The sequence below is a fragment of the Pleurodeles waltl genome, chromosome 3_1 (assembly GCF_031143425.1).
Source record: "Pleurodeles waltl isolate 20211129_DDA chromosome 3_1, aPleWal1.hap1.20221129, whole genome shotgun sequence".
NCBI lineage: Eukaryota > Metazoa > Chordata > Amphibia > Caudata > Salamandridae > Pleurodeles > Pleurodeles waltl.
The window spans coordinates 935,677,817-935,697,661 of NC_090440.1; the positions used below are offsets into that span (position 1 = coordinate 935,677,817).

General features: G+C 43.3%; 1 protein-coding gene across 4 annotated transcripts in view; it reads left to right on the top strand.

Annotated features, from left to right (window-relative positions):
* STPG1 (sperm tail PG-rich repeat containing 1) overlaps nt 1–17,082 on the top strand; it is a 253,375-nt gene extending 236,293 nt beyond the window's left edge. For all 4 annotated transcript variants that reach the window (XM_069221308.1, XM_069221306.1, XM_069221309.1 and 1 more), the window contains one exon: nt 16,943–17,082. In XM_069221308.1, coding sequence (XP_069077409.1) covers nt 16,943–17,016 — 74 coding nt within the window. In that variant the 3' untranslated portion in view covers nt 17,017–17,082. The remainder of the gene's footprint in view (nt 1–16,942) is intronic.
* Nucleotides 17,083–19,845: the final 2,763 nt, after the last annotated feature.

Consider the following 19,845-nt stretch of genomic DNA (forward strand, 5'->3'; position numbering starts at 1 on the left):
AAAGTTAGAACTACACAATTGTTCCGTTCTCCTTTTGTGATGCCATGATGTCTTATCCCCTTTTAAAGTGAAGACCTCTGGCTGGGTGTGGACCTGATCTGTTCCACCTTCCACAGTATCCCATCAGTGCTTGACGAGCCACCATTGGATACTCAGTGCTGCATAGGCAATCTTAGCTAACCATTTGATGACCAACATTACCCATGTCATTGGTACACCAGTAGGGAAGATCAATATTTGACAACCACTGAAGAGGAGGTCAGCAAATGCCATGTGGTTTTGTGACACATTCAGCCTAAAATATTTTGTGATTTCATTAAATGTTATTATTACATTTACAACAACAAATTCTAATATATGTTAGGAACATCCCAATTTGTCCCCTACTGTAATTCACTAACTTATTGAACCTTTCTCTTGCTGATATCCATTCATCGTTCATTGGCCAAATCTTAATATCGTCACCGAAAAGCTTCGCTTTTCTATCTGGCCTGTTTCAATCATCTACTCCCTCATAGTTACAGCTGTAGTAGCTTCCACTTTAAGGTTGCACCTACTTTGTACCATCCAAACCCTGAGACTTCAAAGTTCAGCTGCATCACCTGGTGAGGCAGACAGGTACACCATCCTGCCATCCCCTGGACTCTACCCAAACAACATCAGAGTTAATACCTATTTACTTCACAGGTTATTTATGTATCACACTGTAACTAAAGTCCTATAAAGGTTCAGCAATTAAACAGCATGGCTTTTTTATGGTCATTAAACCTCACTGGGGTTCAAGCACCAACATAATAGATGTGTAAAGTAGGGTGCACCCACTACCAGAGTCCTTATTAACACTATAACTGTACTTCCTAGATTGGAACGTCTGATTCTTCATCCTCCTACGCCTGTACCAAAGCCTGATTCTAGTAGTTCCGAGAAAGTGTTTAGGCAGCAGGAATTTACGTCTATTGAGTTTTCTGGGGTTCAGAATCCTCTTGACACTAATTTGACCAGTAAAAGTGTAGGGATCATAGTAAGAAACTAAGAAAGGCCAGCAGAATGACAGAGAAAAGAACTAGGTCTGCAAAAGTTGTAAAACAGCGATCAGGAATGCAAGGCTTGTAGGATGATTGAGACAACCTTGTCAAGTGGAAGCACGAGAACACTACCGCATTGAGCCTTTATGAGGAAGTGAGGACCTGGGCTCAAGTGTGGATGTGAAGAGCGACAGAGACCAAGTGGGACACTGTAGTATGAATTTGCCCAAGTGCATGCGACGTATTCCGTGCAGAGCCTGATAGGCCAAGCCCTGCACTGTAAAGGGAATCTGCCCCGCGAGGCGGGAGACGAATCAAGGTTTTGAATTATCATGGACAGCAATATTCTGGACTAGATCATGCTTTAGAAAGCAAATATTGTAACCCCCTGATTAAGTGCATTCGCATAGCATTGACGGTTGCAGTGGCCGCAAATAAATGATCATCTGGGTGATGAAGAGAAAGATCTCCTTCAGCACCCTGATCTGGGTGTGAGTTCTTCAGTCTGTGCAGCTTCTGATCTATCATCAAACTTATAACCAGGATCACTGGAATTATGTGAGAGGACCAAATTATGCGGTACAGCTGATCACGTTCTGCAGCACGAAAGGCAAATTATGCAGCAGAAGGCAGTACATTTTGAAGCAGTATTACTTTGCTATTTTCTATTTTTTTCTCATGTTAACACTGTGCGGGCCAAGTTTTCTACTCATTAATATCAGTTTAACACCTTAGTACAGCAATCTGTTTGATAAAAGGTCACAACTGCGCAGCAGCACGAGTGTTAGTGTTTGTAGTCACTTTTGATCTGTTTGACTTTGAGACTTTTTTGTTAGCATCTGTAATGGATGCAGATGCGTGTTTTTGTGGGAAATCCATAATTATGCGGAAAAAAACGCCATGGCCCCAGGATCGCATAATCCCAGAGTCCCTGCTTATGGCTTTCTAAGTGAATTAATTTTGCTTTGCTTCCACTCATCTGTTTCACTTGTGTACAGAAGTGCAGCCCTTTACAATGGAGGCAATATCCAGTAAATAAACGTATTCCATCCAGCTCAACAAATCAGAGCAGAAGACTTTGCGGGTTCTAACTCGGGCGGGACATAATTCTCACATTAACAGTAGGCACCACTTATGAAATAACAAACTACCACAAAGGTACTAGATCAGTTTGTTAGTAGCCAAATTATCTGTGGGTCATTTCCTATTATCTGAAGTTAAACTCTCTTATTTTGAATTCCATCACTAGAATTGGTGATAATCAAATTTGTTGATTATCTTTTTAAGAGGGGGTCGGATATTTTTAAGGTGAGTACTTCTATTGTCCAATGTCAATTGGAGAAGCAATATTTGTTTTAAACCTTCTGTATGGAAACATATTGTTATAATATACACATGTCAACTATCCTATTTAATGCCTCAAATTGGTAATAGTTATTTGTGCATTCCTAGATATTGATCAATATTATTCATATTATGTATTATATCTTTCACTTTTTCACTTTTATTTCATTGTATGCCATTGTTTTAGGCTGCGTAACACCTTATTGATTGGTATATAATTAACGATGAGCATCATTTTCTGATGTGCAGCTTATTATTCTGTAAATAAAGCTCAATAATAGCTTTCATAATATGACCGTACACATGCATACAGTTATGCATACATAAAACCATATAACTGTTTGAGTCATTTTGAGTCATTCTGACTCTAATGCCTGCTGTATTATTTCCTGTTGTCCATATATTCTTACTAACAGGGGCAGCTCCTCCGCTATGGCGGAGAGCATCGTCCCCCACCCGAGAGCAGCAGAATCTGCAATCCTTTTACAGGAAAACCATAATAAACTATGGGGCTGGTTTAAGAGCCCCTAGCGCCAACCCTAACAAAACATTAGCGTCATTTTTTTAATGCTAATGTGACATTAGACGGCTAAAAACTCCACACCATATCTACAAAGTGGCACAATGCATGCATTGCGGCACTTTGTAACCCTTTGCGCTACATTATACCTTTGCCATGCAGAATATATGAAAAGGGGGCATTCCCCTGTTATGGGGGCCAAAAAAATGGCACAAGGAAATCTAGGAGATTTCCTTGCGCCATTTTTCTCAGCACTTTTAATGCCTGCTCAAAGCAGGAGTTAAAAGGGGCATGCGTTTGAATACAATGGGCCCCTATGTACTCTGCAGGAGAAGTGTCAACGTTTGGCGCTACTCCTGCAGAGTACATCAATAGCATCGGAAATAATGACACCATTGCCCCCTACCATGTGCCATGGTGCGCAGTACTTTAAATATGGGATATACATGGTGGCGGTGTGGGGGGCGCTAAGGACCTCAAGGAAAGTGGCACTGCACTTCTTAAATCAGACCCTTTGTGTATTATGGTTTTACTGTTAAAGGAGTGGAGCCATGGGGTGTGACAGGGTCAGTGCGCATTTATGTTTGGCCGGCTGTCTCGGGCCGGCCAAACATACATGAGCACTTGGCTTATTCCATCCCTGCACTGTTTTGCCGGGTGGGAGAGAGCAGGCAGAAACTTTCACTCTGCCTCGGACTTCCCTGGCTGGGCGCTCCATCCAATCATTATGCTGCTTTCATGCTGTCAGCAACATGAAAGCAGTGTTAGGATTGGACTCAGGGCAGGCTGGGAGCCTGTGCCTGCAGTGGAGGACCGGAGCGGATTGGAGCAGTATGGCGAGAAAGGTAAGTTGTTTTTTATATTATTATATACATTTTCTGTAGTTCCTCTCCGCCACGCACAGCGGCGCCCCACCCCTTTTCCCTCCCGCGAGCCTCAACTGCTTACTAATATAGTTATTTAAATACATTTTCATTGGTGGACTCATCTATGGCATGGGAAGACTTTCTGCCATGGTTACCATAAAAGCTGTTTAGGTTCGACAACATATGGCGGCCTTTAAGACACATTCTAAGAGGGGCAGGGAGCTGCTGGTTCCGAAATTTCCGGAGATCCTTCCTGTTGTATGAAAGAGGGGCTATCCTCCTCGGAGAGTGAGGGAGATGAAAATGGAACTGATATGTAAATCTGAGGGCAAAAAATGGTCGACCGGCCTGCAATACTAGGTCCGATCAATGTCCTGGCAGTTCTCAGACACATTTCTTTCCCTTTCGGTTCTCAGATCTACTGTATGAAGGCTCGTGTGTTTGTGCTCTGGGTAATAAAACTTAAATAAAGCGTTTAAAAACAATTAGTGTTAAATATATAATGCCTGGAAAATTGCTTTTAAAACAGTAGTAAAGATTACAAGATGCAAATTTAAACTTTATGTAAATCAATTAGATATTTTGTTAACAAAAAGCAAGAATATTTCTTGAAATCAGGTTTTTATCGCGTAGGTTTTGCTACGTGTTTTTTTTCTTTAAATAATTGATCCCTTTAGGATCGTCCTTGTTATTTTGTTATTGAGCCAAGAGTGGAGGAGAAATTTAGAAAAAGTGCTTCTCGTTTGCTGGAGAAACTAGGGTATGGTAGATCGCCGTAAGTATCGCAATTGCAACGTAATCAAGGTTGAGACGAGCGGGGGTTTAGAACAGTAGCGTAACGAAACTTGAGTTCTCCCCTCCCGCCCTCCATTAAAGTCCCTGGAGGATCCCCTCCCCTTTGGACCCTGTCACCGTGCACATTGCTGAGTGGGCTCTCTGAAGCTCGTGGGCTTCCCCGCACCGCGCTGGCTGCGGGGCCTTTGTTACGTCACTGGTTTAGAGGAGGGTAAGTGAGGGTGGGAAGATTTAAAGGTGAGAGGTTGTTTAACCTGTGCCTTAAAGCAGAATCGCGGGTGAGGAGGCCAGCAGGTGGCGCTGTGTCCTTCGGATGGATGCATATTTCTAACATGGCGATGAGTAAGGGAGAGCGCGACAGTCAAAATAGTAATACAGCTGTTCTTTTTTTTTATATATGAAATACATTTTCCATAGGCAGCAGAATGGCAGATTCGTTCTTTGCGAGGGTTAAAGTCTACTAAATGCTCAGAGGGATGGTGTGATGAGTTTTGTGAGAGAGGGCGGTGTATATCCATTGAAAAACACGAGAGGAGGGCTGAGGCTTGGGCAAATCTAGTTGGCCAAGAAGACAAGTGACCCAGGTTAAGGGCAGGGCTTTAAGTGGGATTAAAAAACTGGAGGGTCTCTCATAGGGGTGTGGCCGATGCAATTAAGGGCATGGCTTAAAATCACATAAGCTAAAATCTGTGCTTAGCATAGTGTGCCACCCGACCGGAATTTTGCAACTTCTTTCTGTCACTGTATCTAGATATATAATACAAAACGTAACATTACACCTAAAACAGGCCAGGACTATTGGCTTTGTCAATAGTTGTTAGTTGCATTGAATAAATAAGCAACAACAATGACTTCGTTGTATAAAATATTGAAAATGTTTCAGTTCTGAAATGATGAGATTGTGAAAGACCTGTAACGAATCCTTTGAAGTTACATCAAAGGCAGTGAATGGCGGAACTGCTGCAGAGTTCAGATTTTTTTCACCCTCAGGGTGAGGGCAAAAATGAAGAGCCCGATAGGGACTCGTTTTGGCACCTGCTTTTTAGAACTGCTGGTGCTGAGCACCAGCAGGACCCGGCCGTCTTAAAGCCCTGGTTAAGGGCAGCTTTAAAGGGTTATTGTTAAAGTGGGAGGAGACAGGGCTGCCCTTTTTGTTCTCTCCGCTCTATGGTGCAGTTCTACAAAGCACTGTAATAGGGAGACCACACCTGGGTGTGGGGAGTGAAGAGCGCTTAACTTAAATTAACAGCTGCGCCTTATCTGGGGGTACAAGTCACAGCCCCCTGCCTCCTGCGAGGCCCTTGTTCCTTTCTCGATTTAGCAGTGTTTATAAAGTAGGAGTTTTGTGTTTTTATGGACACTGCCAGTGCGCAGGTCAACATTCTTTGCTGCCTCTCCAGGAGTAGAAGGGGACTGAGGCATGATTCAGCTAGACAGTTTTTTTCCAAAATAAAACACTCTGTAGCTGGATGTCTGGGATGCGTATGTCTTAGGGGTGTAGTTCAACTACATCTTCACATAGGCACAATCCATTTTAGTTAGAAGACATTGGGGGTCATTACAACCCTGGCGGATGGCGGAGAACCGGCGGTAAGACCGCCAACAGACTGGCGGTCTTACCTAGGTGAATTATGACCATGGCGGTTACCGCCATGGTCATCCGCCGGTTCTCCGTCCCGCCCGCCAGGATGGAAACGACCGCCGGGCTAGAGACCTGGGTCTCCAGCCCTGCGGCCGTCAGTATACCGCCGGCGGTATTTGGACCCGGCTTACCGCTGTGGATTTCTAGCGGTTTGAACCGCCATGAAATCCATGGCGGTAAGCACTATCAGTGCCAGGGAATTTCTTCCCTGGCACTGATAGGGGTCTCCCCCACCACCCACCCCCACCCCGACTCCCTCCCCTACACCCCCCACCACCCCTGCCACCCCCCAAAGGCGGCAGGGCCCACCTCCCCACCCCCCCAACATAACATTACTGACACACACCCGACACGCATGCAGGCACCACCAACACACACACGCACACACCCCGACATACATGCCCACAGCCACACACACTGTCAGGCACGCACACCCACATTCAAACATACACGCACACATCCATACAGACATACCCACAGCCATACACGCACTCATTCCCATACACACAACACCCCCGCAAGCATACACGCACTCACACACCCCCTCTACATGCACACACGCACACCCCCATGCACGCACACAACACACAACACCCCCACCCCCTCCCCTAACTGACGATCAACTTACCTGTTCCGCCAATCCTCCAGGAGGGGACGGGAGCCATGGGGGCAGCTCCGCCGATACCGCCACGCCAACAGAACACCGCCACAGCGAATCTCAGGACGTGATTCGCTGGGCGGTGTTCTGTTGGCGTGGCGGTGGAGGTGGAGCAACCTCCACTTCCCCGCCGCCCGCAAGTATGGCTGTTGGCGGCTCTCTGTCGGAATAACGACGGAGAGCAGCCAACAGTCATAATACGCCGAGCGGCAAACCGCCTGCACAGGCGGTCTTCCGCACGGCGGTCCCTCGGCGGTCTTGCAAAAAGACCGCCGAGGTCGTAATGACCCCTATAGGGGGTTATTACACCTTTGGAGGAGGTGTTAATCCGTCCCAAAAGTGACGGTAAAGTGACGGATATACCACCAGCCGTATTACGAGTTCCATAGGATATAATGGAGCAGATAAAGATGTGGAGTTTGGGGTCTCCGAACTCACAATTAAAAAATACAACTTTTGATTAAGTTGGTTATTGAATTGTAAGCTTAAAAATGCCACTTTTAGAAAGTGTGCTCTTTCTTGCTTAACCATTCTGTTCTTCTGACTGTCTGAGGTATACATGTCGGGGTCAGGATGACAGTTTGGCTGTTTGTGAATTCACTCTAGACAGTCAGAGACAGGGAGCTAAGGTGTGCTCTTCATTTCCTGATGGGTCTTCCTGAAATAGAGTGGTGGGAGAAGATGACACCTGCACCTAGACAGGGCTGTGCCAATCCTCACACAAAGCAGCCTCCAACCCCCTAGAGTGTGTCTAGTGCCAGGGCAGAGAAAGGTAGAATCTTGTGCACTACAAAGACTTCTCTTTGAAGTTTGTCTGTCCTCACACAAAGCAGCCTCCTACCCCCTAGAACAGAGGTCTTCAATCTGGGGGTCGGGATCCCCAGGGGGGCCGTGGAGACCTGGAAAAGGGGTCGCACATTCCCCCAGCTGATCCTTAAAATGCCTCAGCTGAACTTTAATTTGAGTCTCCTGTGCTGTGAAAGCCGCACAGACAGCTAAGGAGACTTTCAGCCCAGGGCTTCTGCTTTCTGAATGAAAAGCAAATGTGCTCTACGAGCTGATCTACAAATGTAAAGGGTGCTTGGGAGCAGCTTTAAATGATCAAAGCTTTGTGAGGACAAACATTGTTTTTTTTTGAGGGGTAGTGCGAAGAGTTAACAACTGAGCTGTGAAGTGCATGCTTTTAATTGTAATTGTATTTCAACAGTGCTCACTTCACCTGGAGGTGTTGAAGGGACAGCTATTAAAAAAATAGGTATTGCATATGCTCTGATATTACTTAAATCCACATTTTGGAAGCACCGTTTTATAATAAACCTTTTTGTAGTGACCTATATTATACTGTGTGCAATGCGAGTATAAAAGGATGCCTTTTTATATATTCACAGTGCTTTCTGTCACAGGCTGTGACCTCATGGCACTAAAAATACACAAGTCACTATTCTCAACTGTACTAACAAAGATTTAGTTCTGTTGCTCTCCGGTTAAACACAGACCTCTGCAGTGCATTAACTAATAGAGGTTTCATAATGCACTACAGTGCATTTCCCAATGAGTAACAACTTTATTTTATTTATTTTTCATTTCAGCTGGCTATTATTTTATATGTAGCTACCTGGCGGTGAAAGACTTATAAACATTTAGAGAATATTTTGGGTTTATTTATGAGAGGCTTGCGCTGCTGGAGCATCACTTTTTTTGATGCTCCAGCATCACAAGCCTCTCAATCGTACCTATAAGCTGACTCAAAGCGTCCCTGAGCGGATTGAATGGCCTTGTTGATATGGAGTAAGGCAAGGCAGTGTAAGTCGCTGCATTGCCTTACTTTGCGTCAAGGAGGCGTTCCACGGGTGTAGTGGTGGGTGTTCCTATGCAACACAGATGGATTTTGACACTGCCCCAGATTTACAAAATCACGTAAACTGGGGCAGTGCCAAAACCCTACACCTCCCCAGAGCAGGCAAAATGAGAAGACATTTTTTAATTTCTCCTTGTTTTTTTCTCTTTCCATGTGTGCTGCTATCTGCCACACATGTAGAAAGAGGTACAATGCCTTTCTGGATTGTTTTTGTGCAGGAAGGTGCCCCTTCCTGCACAAATACAATCCTGCCTATGTTGGCACTAGGCAGCAATTGTGTGCCAGCACAGGGGGAAAGGACAGAAATGTACTGTATTTAATAAATACGGTCCATTCCTTCCCTTTTGTATTGAGAGTGTGTAAGTGTGGCAAGAAGACTTCCAGCTCGGCCCCATGTCAATTCCTAATAAATGAGGACCTTTGTTTTTAGCCACACCCTTGACCATGCCCCCACACTCACCGATCTTTGATTTGCTAAACACTGTTTAATATTATTTCCTCACAGTAAAAATGAATTGCTGTGCGAAATAGGGATGTTTATTATTGTTGATGATGAGGAGTACCAGGTTCTAGAAATTTTTATCAGGAGAGGGTCCTTACACCAACATTTTTTTAAGAGGAGGTCCCAGCATCAAAAAGTTTGAAGATATCTGCCCTAGAGTGTGTCTTGTGCGAGGGCAGAGAAAGGTAGAATCTTGTGCACTACAAAGACTTCTCTTTAAAGTTTGCCTTCTTCAAAGACAGAAATTGGTAAAAGTGCTGGACCACTGACACCACAAATGTAGAACACTTGTGAACTTCGGACATTCTGCTAGGACGAAGAGCCGGATGCTGTAGGAAGGGCTGCCACTCTGCCTGTTGCTTTGTTGTGCTGGCCTGCTGCATGCAGCTTCTGTCTTCGGAGTGAAAGGATTGGACAGCGCTTTCTATATCCTGCTTTCGAAGGTTCTCTAGAGGCTTGGACTGAGCTTGTCTTCTGTTACGAAGTCTTAGGGGCAACAAAGAATTCATCTTCCAGCACCTGGGCTCTTTTGCTGGGAGTCCTGAATTGCTAAGAGAAACCAAATCCAGGCCATGGGCCCTTGGGGGTGAGTTTTGGTGCAACCAAGAAGAAACCAAGCACATCGACTCCAGAGCGACTTTGGAGCCGGCGCCATTGTCCGTCTCCGAGCCGCTGCCTACACCGGAGCTGTGGTTCCCACTGAATGCAACAAGCATGACCAATGCTACTGGCCCAGCACCACTGCTTCGCCTCTGAAGTCCCACCACAGCGTGAGTCAAGAGCGTTGTGTCACCGACATCCGTGGCACCTGGCTCCAACTCCGCCGCAGCACATGTGGCCCCGTGGTGTGATCACGACACCATGAGGTTGATGCCTTGTGTCTTGACCTGCTGGGTTCATCGACCCTGCCCTGTTGTAAGGAACCGTTACCTCGCTGCCAACGTCGCATCATCTCCTCTGCAACCGTAAGGAATGGACGCCTTACCTCCCTTTCCTAGCAGTAAGGAACCAACACCTCACCTCTCTGGTGGCAGTAAGGAACTGACGCTGCACAAGCTTCAGCGATGCCTCACCTCCCTCGCAGGTGGAACCCAGCTGTTGGTATTGACTCTGTCAACCTGTTTTGATAGCCCTAGTTGGAGCTAATTTGTTTCTAAGCGCTATACTAGATATGGGGCCAGATGTATGATCACGACCCATTGCGATTCGGTAATAGCGATTTTTAGGAAATCGCTATTACCGACTCGCAAAGGGCCATGTATCACATATGCGAATCGGTAATAGCGATTTCTTAAAAATCGCAAATGCTATTACCGAATCGCAAATTGCAATACCGGCCCCATTCGGAGCTATGGGCCTGTTGGCCCATAGCTGCGAATTTTTTGCATTTCCAAAATTGCGATTTCTGAATCAGAAATCGCAATTTTGGAAATGCAAAAGGCCAGGGTGCTGGGGGCCCAAGGCCCCCTCTCCTGCACCCCAATTATTTTTTGTTTTAACATGTAAGGTACACACATGCCAAAAGGGCATGTGTGCTTTACATGTTTAATTTAAAAATGCAGTTTAACTGCATTTTTAAATTTTGCACCAGGTTACCACCTGGTTGCAAAGCATGGTATTTTGCAAGTGCAAAATGCCATGTTTGGGAAAATCGCAATTTGCGATTTTTTCCTGAATAGCCTTGCGACCTGGAAATTGCGAATCGCAAATTGCGACTCCCAATTTCCAGGTCGCAACCCTAAAAATCGCTATTTTAGCGATTTCTTAGTTGTGGTCTGCGAATGCATTTCATGCATCGCAGACCACGGTTTTGCACTCGCAAACGGCCGATTTTACCGTTTGCGAGTGCAAAATCATTTCATACATCTGGCCCTTAGTCTTTGAAAATTCCAGTCATTTCTTGTGTATGTTGGATCTTTGTTGTATTGATCTTGTTTTACTCAGATAAATATTAGCTTTTCTTCTAAATGGTGGAATAGTGGAATACTTTTGTGGGGTTTTCTCTGTGTTACTTTTTGTGTGTACAAATACCTTACATGTTGCCTCTGAGATACGCCTATCTGCTTGAGCCAAGCTAGTAAAGGGGTGAGCAGGGATTATCTTAGCTGTGTGACTTCCTTACCCTGATTAGAGTGAGGGTACTTACTTGGACAGGTTGCAAACCACTGCCAACTAGAGACCCCACTTCTAACATTCAAAGGGACCAAAGCTACAAAAACATTTCTGAGGTCCTAAAATATATAACTCTTTGTGATCTCAAAAAGAGGCGGGTACACAACAGTCCAGATCATGATATCATAAAAAGCACATATTTTTCAAATTTGAGGGTGATTACAGTGCATAGAGAAATATCATATCACTCACTATCTGTTTAGGTTTGTACCATATAAATACCATAAATAAAATAATAACTTGTTTTATGTAGAGCTTAATTCGGCAGTTTTGTAAATGTCAGAGCGCAGGAAATAGTAGGTGCCCGTCACACCTATTTACTGGTACTCATTTTATGCAGAATGTGAAAGGCTGAGTTGGCCATGCCAGGATTCAATGAACTGGGGTCGCACACAAATGTCAACAGTTAGCACCTAACTCACTGAACCATCTACCTATCCCATTAAAATCTGCATGCTACAATTTGCGTGGCCCCATTCACTAATGGTGCATGGAACACTGATTAATGAAATGAAAGGAGTATTACAGTGTACGTGGTACAGTTGACCAGAAGTGTAAAGGACATTGGTTTTCGAGGAAAACCAGAGTTGATAAAATAGGGGGCAGTTGTACACCTACCACCCATGGTAGTGGGCTGGGTGCCATTAGAATAGGAGGTAGAATGCTCTCACAGTCCACCAGAGAATGGTTCAGGTGAGTGACGAGGGTTTAACTGGGCCAGCAGTCCAGAGCAGCCGCATGAGCCTAGGGTGAAGCACGCCGGAAACAAGTGGGTCAACTTTCCCCCTCCTGAGTAGTGCTGACTCTAAAACCCCACAACACTGAATCTGTTCACACCAGAAGGCTATGAGATTATTGTTTTCATTTCCTCAGAAATTAGGGATGGTGGAAACAGGAGTTCAGGGATAATTAAACAAGCATTACCAGTCTCAACTTTATGTTTTTTAAGCCATTCTGTACTGCTTCGTAGATGCTTTGAAGCATGGCTAAAAAAAGACACCTGTTTTATAATTTTCTGGTCTGACATGGATTAGTAATTTGAAAAAGTTAGCAGAAAAGCGCTGTTTTAAAATGTAGTGAGAGAGTACTTTTAAAAATACGTAAAAAATGGATCAGCAAATTGCGGGAGTGGTTGGGGGAGAGGATGGGGTGAAGCAATAAGGCTGGCGAGGAAGTACCAACAAGTTGAGAGGGGGAGAATGAGGTGGAACATGATCGAGAGAACAGAGGTGAACAGAGCACCGTGGAGCTCGGTGGGGCAGAAACACACATGTAAGAGAGAGGAGTATGCGTCCAGGTGAGGGGAGAGAAGCACATGAGCAGAGAGCGCAAAGGGATAAAGCACACAAAGGAGGCAGCTCGAAAACACATGCACTCTCAGGGAGACAAACATAGTCAACACAGCCCTTTTTGCCTTCGCTAATGGAATGCTTCCTTCGGTGGCCTGATGCAGTATGGTTCATCAGAGGAACACCATTGTAATGCCTGCCCTATTTAGAGTGGGTGGTATAATTGCCTTTTTCTATCTATCACGGATAGGTGAAGCCTGGTAGTGAGAATAGGAAAAAAAAAATAATGACCCCCACACACTAGGAGGAAATAACCAGGGTGTTGGAATCATTAGGTTTTTGTTTTACAAAAACAAAGTCCTGCTGTGAAACTGATGGCGGGCGTTGTACCTTGAAAGGAAGAACCGCTACGAGAGCAGTTCCTTTCAAGGTACAGAGATGGCTGCTGGGCCAGCTGGCATTTCTAACTTTGACAGAGTCTAGTCCTTCAGGGAGGCAGATGTAATATCCCCCGCCATCTTGATGGACAGAGTACCATGCACCCAAGCTTAAATCTTGTCCTTTTTAATGTGCTCTAATGCCCTTCTGAGTATTTCAGGCAATCAGAAATCTATAGTATGTTATCTGATGTAAGTGTTTTTGCCAAAGTTTCAAGTCTTGACACTTAAAAACATATATCTCTTGTCTACTGGATCTGTCATCCTCCAAACTGAGTTTCCTCTCTCTGGTGCTTATAAAGAATTTCTACTTCTATGCTATTTTTAGCTGTACTGCCACCCCTCTGCAGTTTTTGACCAACAGGATTTCAATGTGAACTCTAACTACAAGAATACCTGTATTTTATCATGGTGGGGTTTTGAACCTATTCACTGTGGTTTTCACAGTTACTAGCATAACTTAAGGCTAGCCCACCTGCTCAAAGGAAAGTCTTGTTAGATTGCCATGCCTTACACTATCCTGGACTTCTGGCCCATGGGCATACCTTTTACAATGCAAGTGGTGGTAATTACATCAGTCTAGAGTGAATGAGTAGTGGTAATGGAGTGCCGTTGCAAGGTCAAGATAGACACGTTTATATCACCAATGTGAAGACACCATTAAAAAATGGTCACTAGATTGGAGAGACCTCGCTGGAGCGCGAGTAAAGATGGAAGCTGCCACTGAGGTGCCTGCCCACATTTATCTGATGCAAGGCTTTAGAACTTAAAAAGCTCTGGCGGCCCAGGCAGGTGAAGTGCTACCCCACTGATGCTTCTTTAGACCCTATCACTATAATTTTAAATCTAAATTCTTATGAGCAAGTAAAGGCCTAATGATTCATCCTTAGGTGGGGCTCTCACCTGGATTGTGAAAGATGTTGCTACTCTCATTGCTCTATTGCTTATATTATCTTATCGGAAACATTAGGGAAGGTACCATATCAACAACGTTAAAGGGAGGAATTGGGACCTATCTTCTAAGAAAATAATTTAGACACTCTTAAACTGTCCAGTACGTGTTCTGTTTTCTAAGTGCCTGGCCTTGGAATGATTCTAGAGAAAAGCTTAGTGAACTTGCAACTGGAGTTCTTTGAGATCCACCAGTGTCCCTCAAGCATTTTGTGGAATTTCATATTCGAGCAGAGAACCACTTGATTAGCTTTTGAAACGACAATCTATGTATGACTGAAAAAGGTGCTGGAATTTAACTGGTATTGTTGGACCTCTCTGCCCCTTTGACAGGGAGACTAACTATATCCTTTTTGACAGCTGTTCACCGTAGGAAAGGATATAATACAAACTTGTGGCTTAATGCTTTATGGATCACTGGACAAAGAGTGGTAAACGAAGATCCTTTATCTATGATGAATTCACCACCACCAATAGATGTATGCAATGATAATTATAATGCACAATGCTTTTTACTATTTTCATTTTCTTGCTTCTAAATCCAGGTTTGGGAAACAAGCCATTTGTAATTGAACTCGTCTTACTCAAATGGAATTTCAGGAGAATATTTAGCCACTAAGGACATCTGGTGAGAGGTTAGGAGAGGCTCTGGCATCTGGCTTAGGAGTGGTTGTGGGTCTGGGTGACAGATAAGACTATGGTTAAGGCCAGTGAGTGTGTGTATACTTTGCAGTGGGGAGTAGGTGGAGAATGCTCTCTATGAATAAGACACTTCTGTTAAAACCTGGCTCTCCCCCTACTTCTGTTATCAGCTCTTTAGGCACAGGGCCCAAGCCCTGTAAATCTGTCTCCTCACTGTTGACACATAAATGCTGCGGCTAAATAGGCAGCGTTTTGTGCCCTTCATCCACCATATAGCCCAAATTCAACCACAAATCCTTGTTGGGTCGAAATTACTCTAGAAGCTAAGCCATGGTATTTTATGCAAACGAGTGCAAGGCATGGCCTTCAGCAAACTGTGGAGGGCTCCCCCGCAAACCCTGTCTTCCTGTAAGCCTGGCCACCTGAGAAAACTTTCAGCTATTGCTCAAAAAACAAATATATTGATTGGAGAACTTTGCAATAAAATCCTGCCTACAGATGCTGCAGATAGTCTGCCATGATTACTGCTTCTGCAGCGGCTGTTTTGAAGCAGAGGACATTGCTGAATGGTCACTATGCCTATTTTGCTTGCTTTACATTTTTTTATTTTTTATAGCAAACTTAAAAAACAGGAATTTGTTTTTTGAAACCAAATCACGAAGGCCCTCATGCACGGGAAGTAGGAAGTTTTTTCTCTGCATGTGGAGATATTACTTGATTTTCAGTTTGCACATGTATTATTTATACACTGTGGGCAGTATGCATAATTTGTTTGACTTTTTTAATGCCCGTCTCTCAATTGTCTGCCTTTCTTCCACCTGTCTTATGAAATTATGTAATTTGGTGCACTGTCCGACACTTTCTGGAGCGCTCACACCTGGGTTTTAAATGGGAACTTAGATGTGTTTTTTAGTTTTGGAGATTTATTTTCAAAAGCCTTTGAATCCCAATTAAATTGTGACTAAGTGGCTGTTGACAATATTAGCATAAAACATCCTTGACCAATCCTCAGATAGATCCCTTGAAGACTCTATTGAAATAATATGTTAAATGACACATGCCCAAAGTCAACCGATGAATGAGTAGTTTACACCATTGCTTCTCAAACTTTTTAGAAGCAGGACCCAATTTTTAGAATGACAAACTTTCACAACCCACCTGGACATGAAGCAGGAGATTTGTTAATGTAACTGAACATTGTGTGGTAGTGCGCTGTTATTTACAGACAGCACATTTGAAATGTCTGCTTAATTTGCACAGACATACAGTTTTACCGGTAAAACACTATTGCGTTCAAATGATAATGTGTGGAAATCAGGTTTGAGTGAATATTTATCATTTGTGCATCGCCAAGTAAAGTATCTTGATTTGTTTTAATTCTATTAAAATTTGTGTTTCCATCCCACTTCAGAATGACAAAAAGTGGTACACTTTTGCTGTTTCACTAAATGCTGAATGTTTACACTTCACATTTTACAGATACTTATTTTTCGTTGACATCCTACAGGTTTTCCTTTCACTCTCCCTGTACCCCAGCAGTATTCTCACATAATTCACTTTCCTTTTCTTTCTCTGACTGCAAAGTGAGAGGAAGTTAAAAACACCACCCCCCATGTGTGGAACAATCAGCAGCATTTTGATTTGTGAGAAGACATAGCTTGACATTTGACCTCTGTCTTTGAAGCACAGCAAATGTGACACTATAAATATAGAGTTTAAAGACTTCTTTATTTAAGGCATTCACATCCACCAAAAATGGTGGCCCCCAAGCGGGTCGTGACCCACAATTTGGGAAACATTTGTTATACCAAGGGTAGGCAACATCGTGAACTGGAAGGTTGGACACAAGCCAGCTTTTCAGGATAACTTTGACTAGGTAAATGAGTTCAATTTAGATGTATTAAATGTACGTTTATGTTATGTGGCTATCTTAAACATTTGTCATTGATTGACCCGTCTGGACCTACATTGGAATAGTGGTTTATTACTTTCATTAAAACCAGTTTCCCACTGTGCTTAGGAGCTATGCATAATGCATGCACGCGTTATGCCATTTCCCTGCATAAGTTAGACTTACGCTTGGAAATTGCTGTTTTTATTCAAGTCTGAATTTTATGTCTTCTGAATGAGGATAATGTCCGTAAAAAAGTCAAAGGGGTTCGTTCAGGTATCTTGTAGTTCTCACAAAATATTGCGAAGTTTTTGCATATTCTTTTATCAATAAACATTTTGTTGTTGCAGATGCGTATTATCCACAAAAAACAGGAAAACAGTCGTTTCACTACAATTCAAGCGACAAATGGATTCCGATGTGATGACTCCAGGGGAAAAATCACTGTTACAGAAAGTGAATAAAAGCGAATCCAAGGAAAATTACCAAAGATTGCCTGATTATTACTGTCGAACAAAACCTACTGTCAATTAATGTTAAACAGCATATTCTAGCGACCGAATCAACCAATCAATCTGGAAATTCTTTCTTTTGGGAGTAGTTCTGGAAAGAAATGCACAAATATTTAATTGTAAATGTCATCACCACCCTAAAGCAATTCTAAAGCAACCAAATGTATCTGAAAAGTAGGTCAAACTGCTTATGCCAAATTTCCTATCCTCCCCTCCCCCCAGTGCCGATGGTAAATTGTCCGACTTGTAGCCAGTGCAAGTTCCAAAAGCATAAGGCACAATGGAATTTTCAGCTGCAGATGTACGTTTTTGTCTGGTAGATGATTACAAAGGATTCCTGACAGGCGTAAATTAATTTACTACTGTAATACGGGAGTGTGGAATTACGAAGTATTAAGTCTCATACAAGGAATGAGACATAGGCAGAGCAAGTCGTGGTTTGTTCTGTAAGTGTATGAACACAATCAAACTTGGGCATTTGTGTGCATTCACCAACCCCATTCCACATCTTTACCACCCTAAATATTTCCCACTCTGACCTGGAAAAGTTGGACGAAAGGGGTCTCTCCACATGGAAACTTTTTCACGTGAAAGGAAAAAAACTGAGAGAAAAAATTTGTATTTGCGCCTAAGGCTTCATTTCTCCAGTGCCTAATTTAACAGTATGTTCATTTAAGAATTGGAAAATGGGAGTCGGGGTAACATATCAAATGGCATTCTCAGTAGTACGCATCTGGTACTCCTGGAGTGGCTTTCCCAGCAGAAGGGAAGGCATGTTTGTAAACCGTGAGAAAAATGAAAAAAGCATGACTGCTGAAATTTGCCCTCGGGATACTGAAACTAAGTCCATATTTTATCTTGTTTCTAGTTTGATGGTTGGTAATGCTACCCAGGGGACTTCTGAAAGTATTGGGATTTTGAACATTTGAGTACAATGGTTCAAAGTCATTATCCCCTCATCTCCTTCCTAGTTCCATTCTCTACACCAAGAACGATAACTCTGCCTCCCTTAGCACTCCCTTATTCAAGCTCAAACATCTCCTGCCATGATCCTCACTTATGTAAACTCAACAAGATACCTCACATCTTGGTTTTATTTTACTTTCTCTTTTAACTTTCACTTTCCTATCAAAAGCAAAGTTGTTGCTGCAGTGCATTCAAGACAACAGAGATGAAGTAGATAGTGTGTGGCCCATCTTGTGTGTCTTTACAGTGCATCAGCCCATATAAATATTTTGTTGGTTTTATTTGGTTTAATTTGGTTTCTAAAGCCTATGTGGTTTGCAGATAGATGTCCACTTACTCCATATGTGAAGGAGTAGACTCATTTACTTGGCAGCATGTCGGCCTGCTTATTAACAAACAAGCAATGCTTAATTTGAGCCAGTGGTTTCTGGTGCTCAGCACCAGCAATTCATTGTCAACACCAGCCCTTATGATAGTTTGCCACATGGTGGCGCAGTTTGTCTAGACAAGCCCAACAATAGTTGTTTGTTAATTCGATATACCTCTAAGTGACTAATATCTGCCTCCCGAGCCATTCTTGTAGTGGAGGGGGCCTGGAATAGTCTGAATTGTTCCACTTGGAGGAATGTGATGCTTAGTAGGTGTGTTGAGACTGTCATTGGTAGTGCTGTCAGGGGAATGGGTGATGCAAGCTGCAGTGGCCTCCTGACAAGTGCCCCAGCATTAATAAATTAAGTACTGAAACCAAGGTATCAAACTGATGTACTTTACAGCGAGTAAGTCTGCTGCCTTGATGAAAGAATGAAAGTCATGCCTTGGCAGCATGTGGGCATGCTGTTTAGGCCCGTAGAGCGGTGCAAGAGCCCACATTTGTGTAGCAGTACCTGAACTGGGTTTCATGTTCGTGGATGCAAATGTAAAAAAATATACATCTCTGCTAGTTAGGGTTCCCAGGAAGGGTGGGGTGGGTGGTCCCCCACCTAAAGAAATACTAACACTTACTTGTCAGAATGAAGCCCAAAAGTCACTACATTAACCTGGCTTAATTTATGGAAATATGTGAAGTATTCAATAAGTATTACATTTAAAAGACAACACAGTAAAACTTGTCAACTGAATTAGGAAAATATTAAATTAAAAAGAATGACACCAAAATGACAAAACTCCAATATGGTGGATCGGAGATATTCATTTTTAAAGTTGTAAGTAAAAATAGTGCCAAAAACACTAAGCACCAATGGTAGTCTATGGAAGCAGTAGACTGTGACCTAGGTGCCGTTTCAAGACAACTACATTGGAGTGTGGGTTAGATACAGCAAGCAGGTTTGTCTTGGTGAAATATTTTATCTTCTCACTTACGGTCTGATTTAGAGTTTGTCGAATAGAGTAAAGAAAGACAGGATCGTGGGGGACTTTACATCTACCAACCTGCCTTTACTCCACCTGACAAATTTAGAGATGCCCTCTGGCCCACAGACGTCTCTCTTCATTGGCAGGAACCTTAGTCCTGGTGTTGTTTTCTCAGTGTAGGAAAAGTTAGACAAACAGTTCTATCAAACATGACAGCCATCTGTCAGACTTTTCTAAAGTTTTTTAATTTTTAAAAACAAACTCACAAAGGGGGAGTTTGTTTTTGAAAAATAAAAACTAATCTGTTGACCCCGCACATAATAGGACTTTTCTCTCGTGGTGTGGGGATCATTTTTCTTTTTTTACTGCCCCTCCCACCCAGGATAAACCTAGAAGTGTGGCTAGAGAAAAGAGCAGTCCTCTCT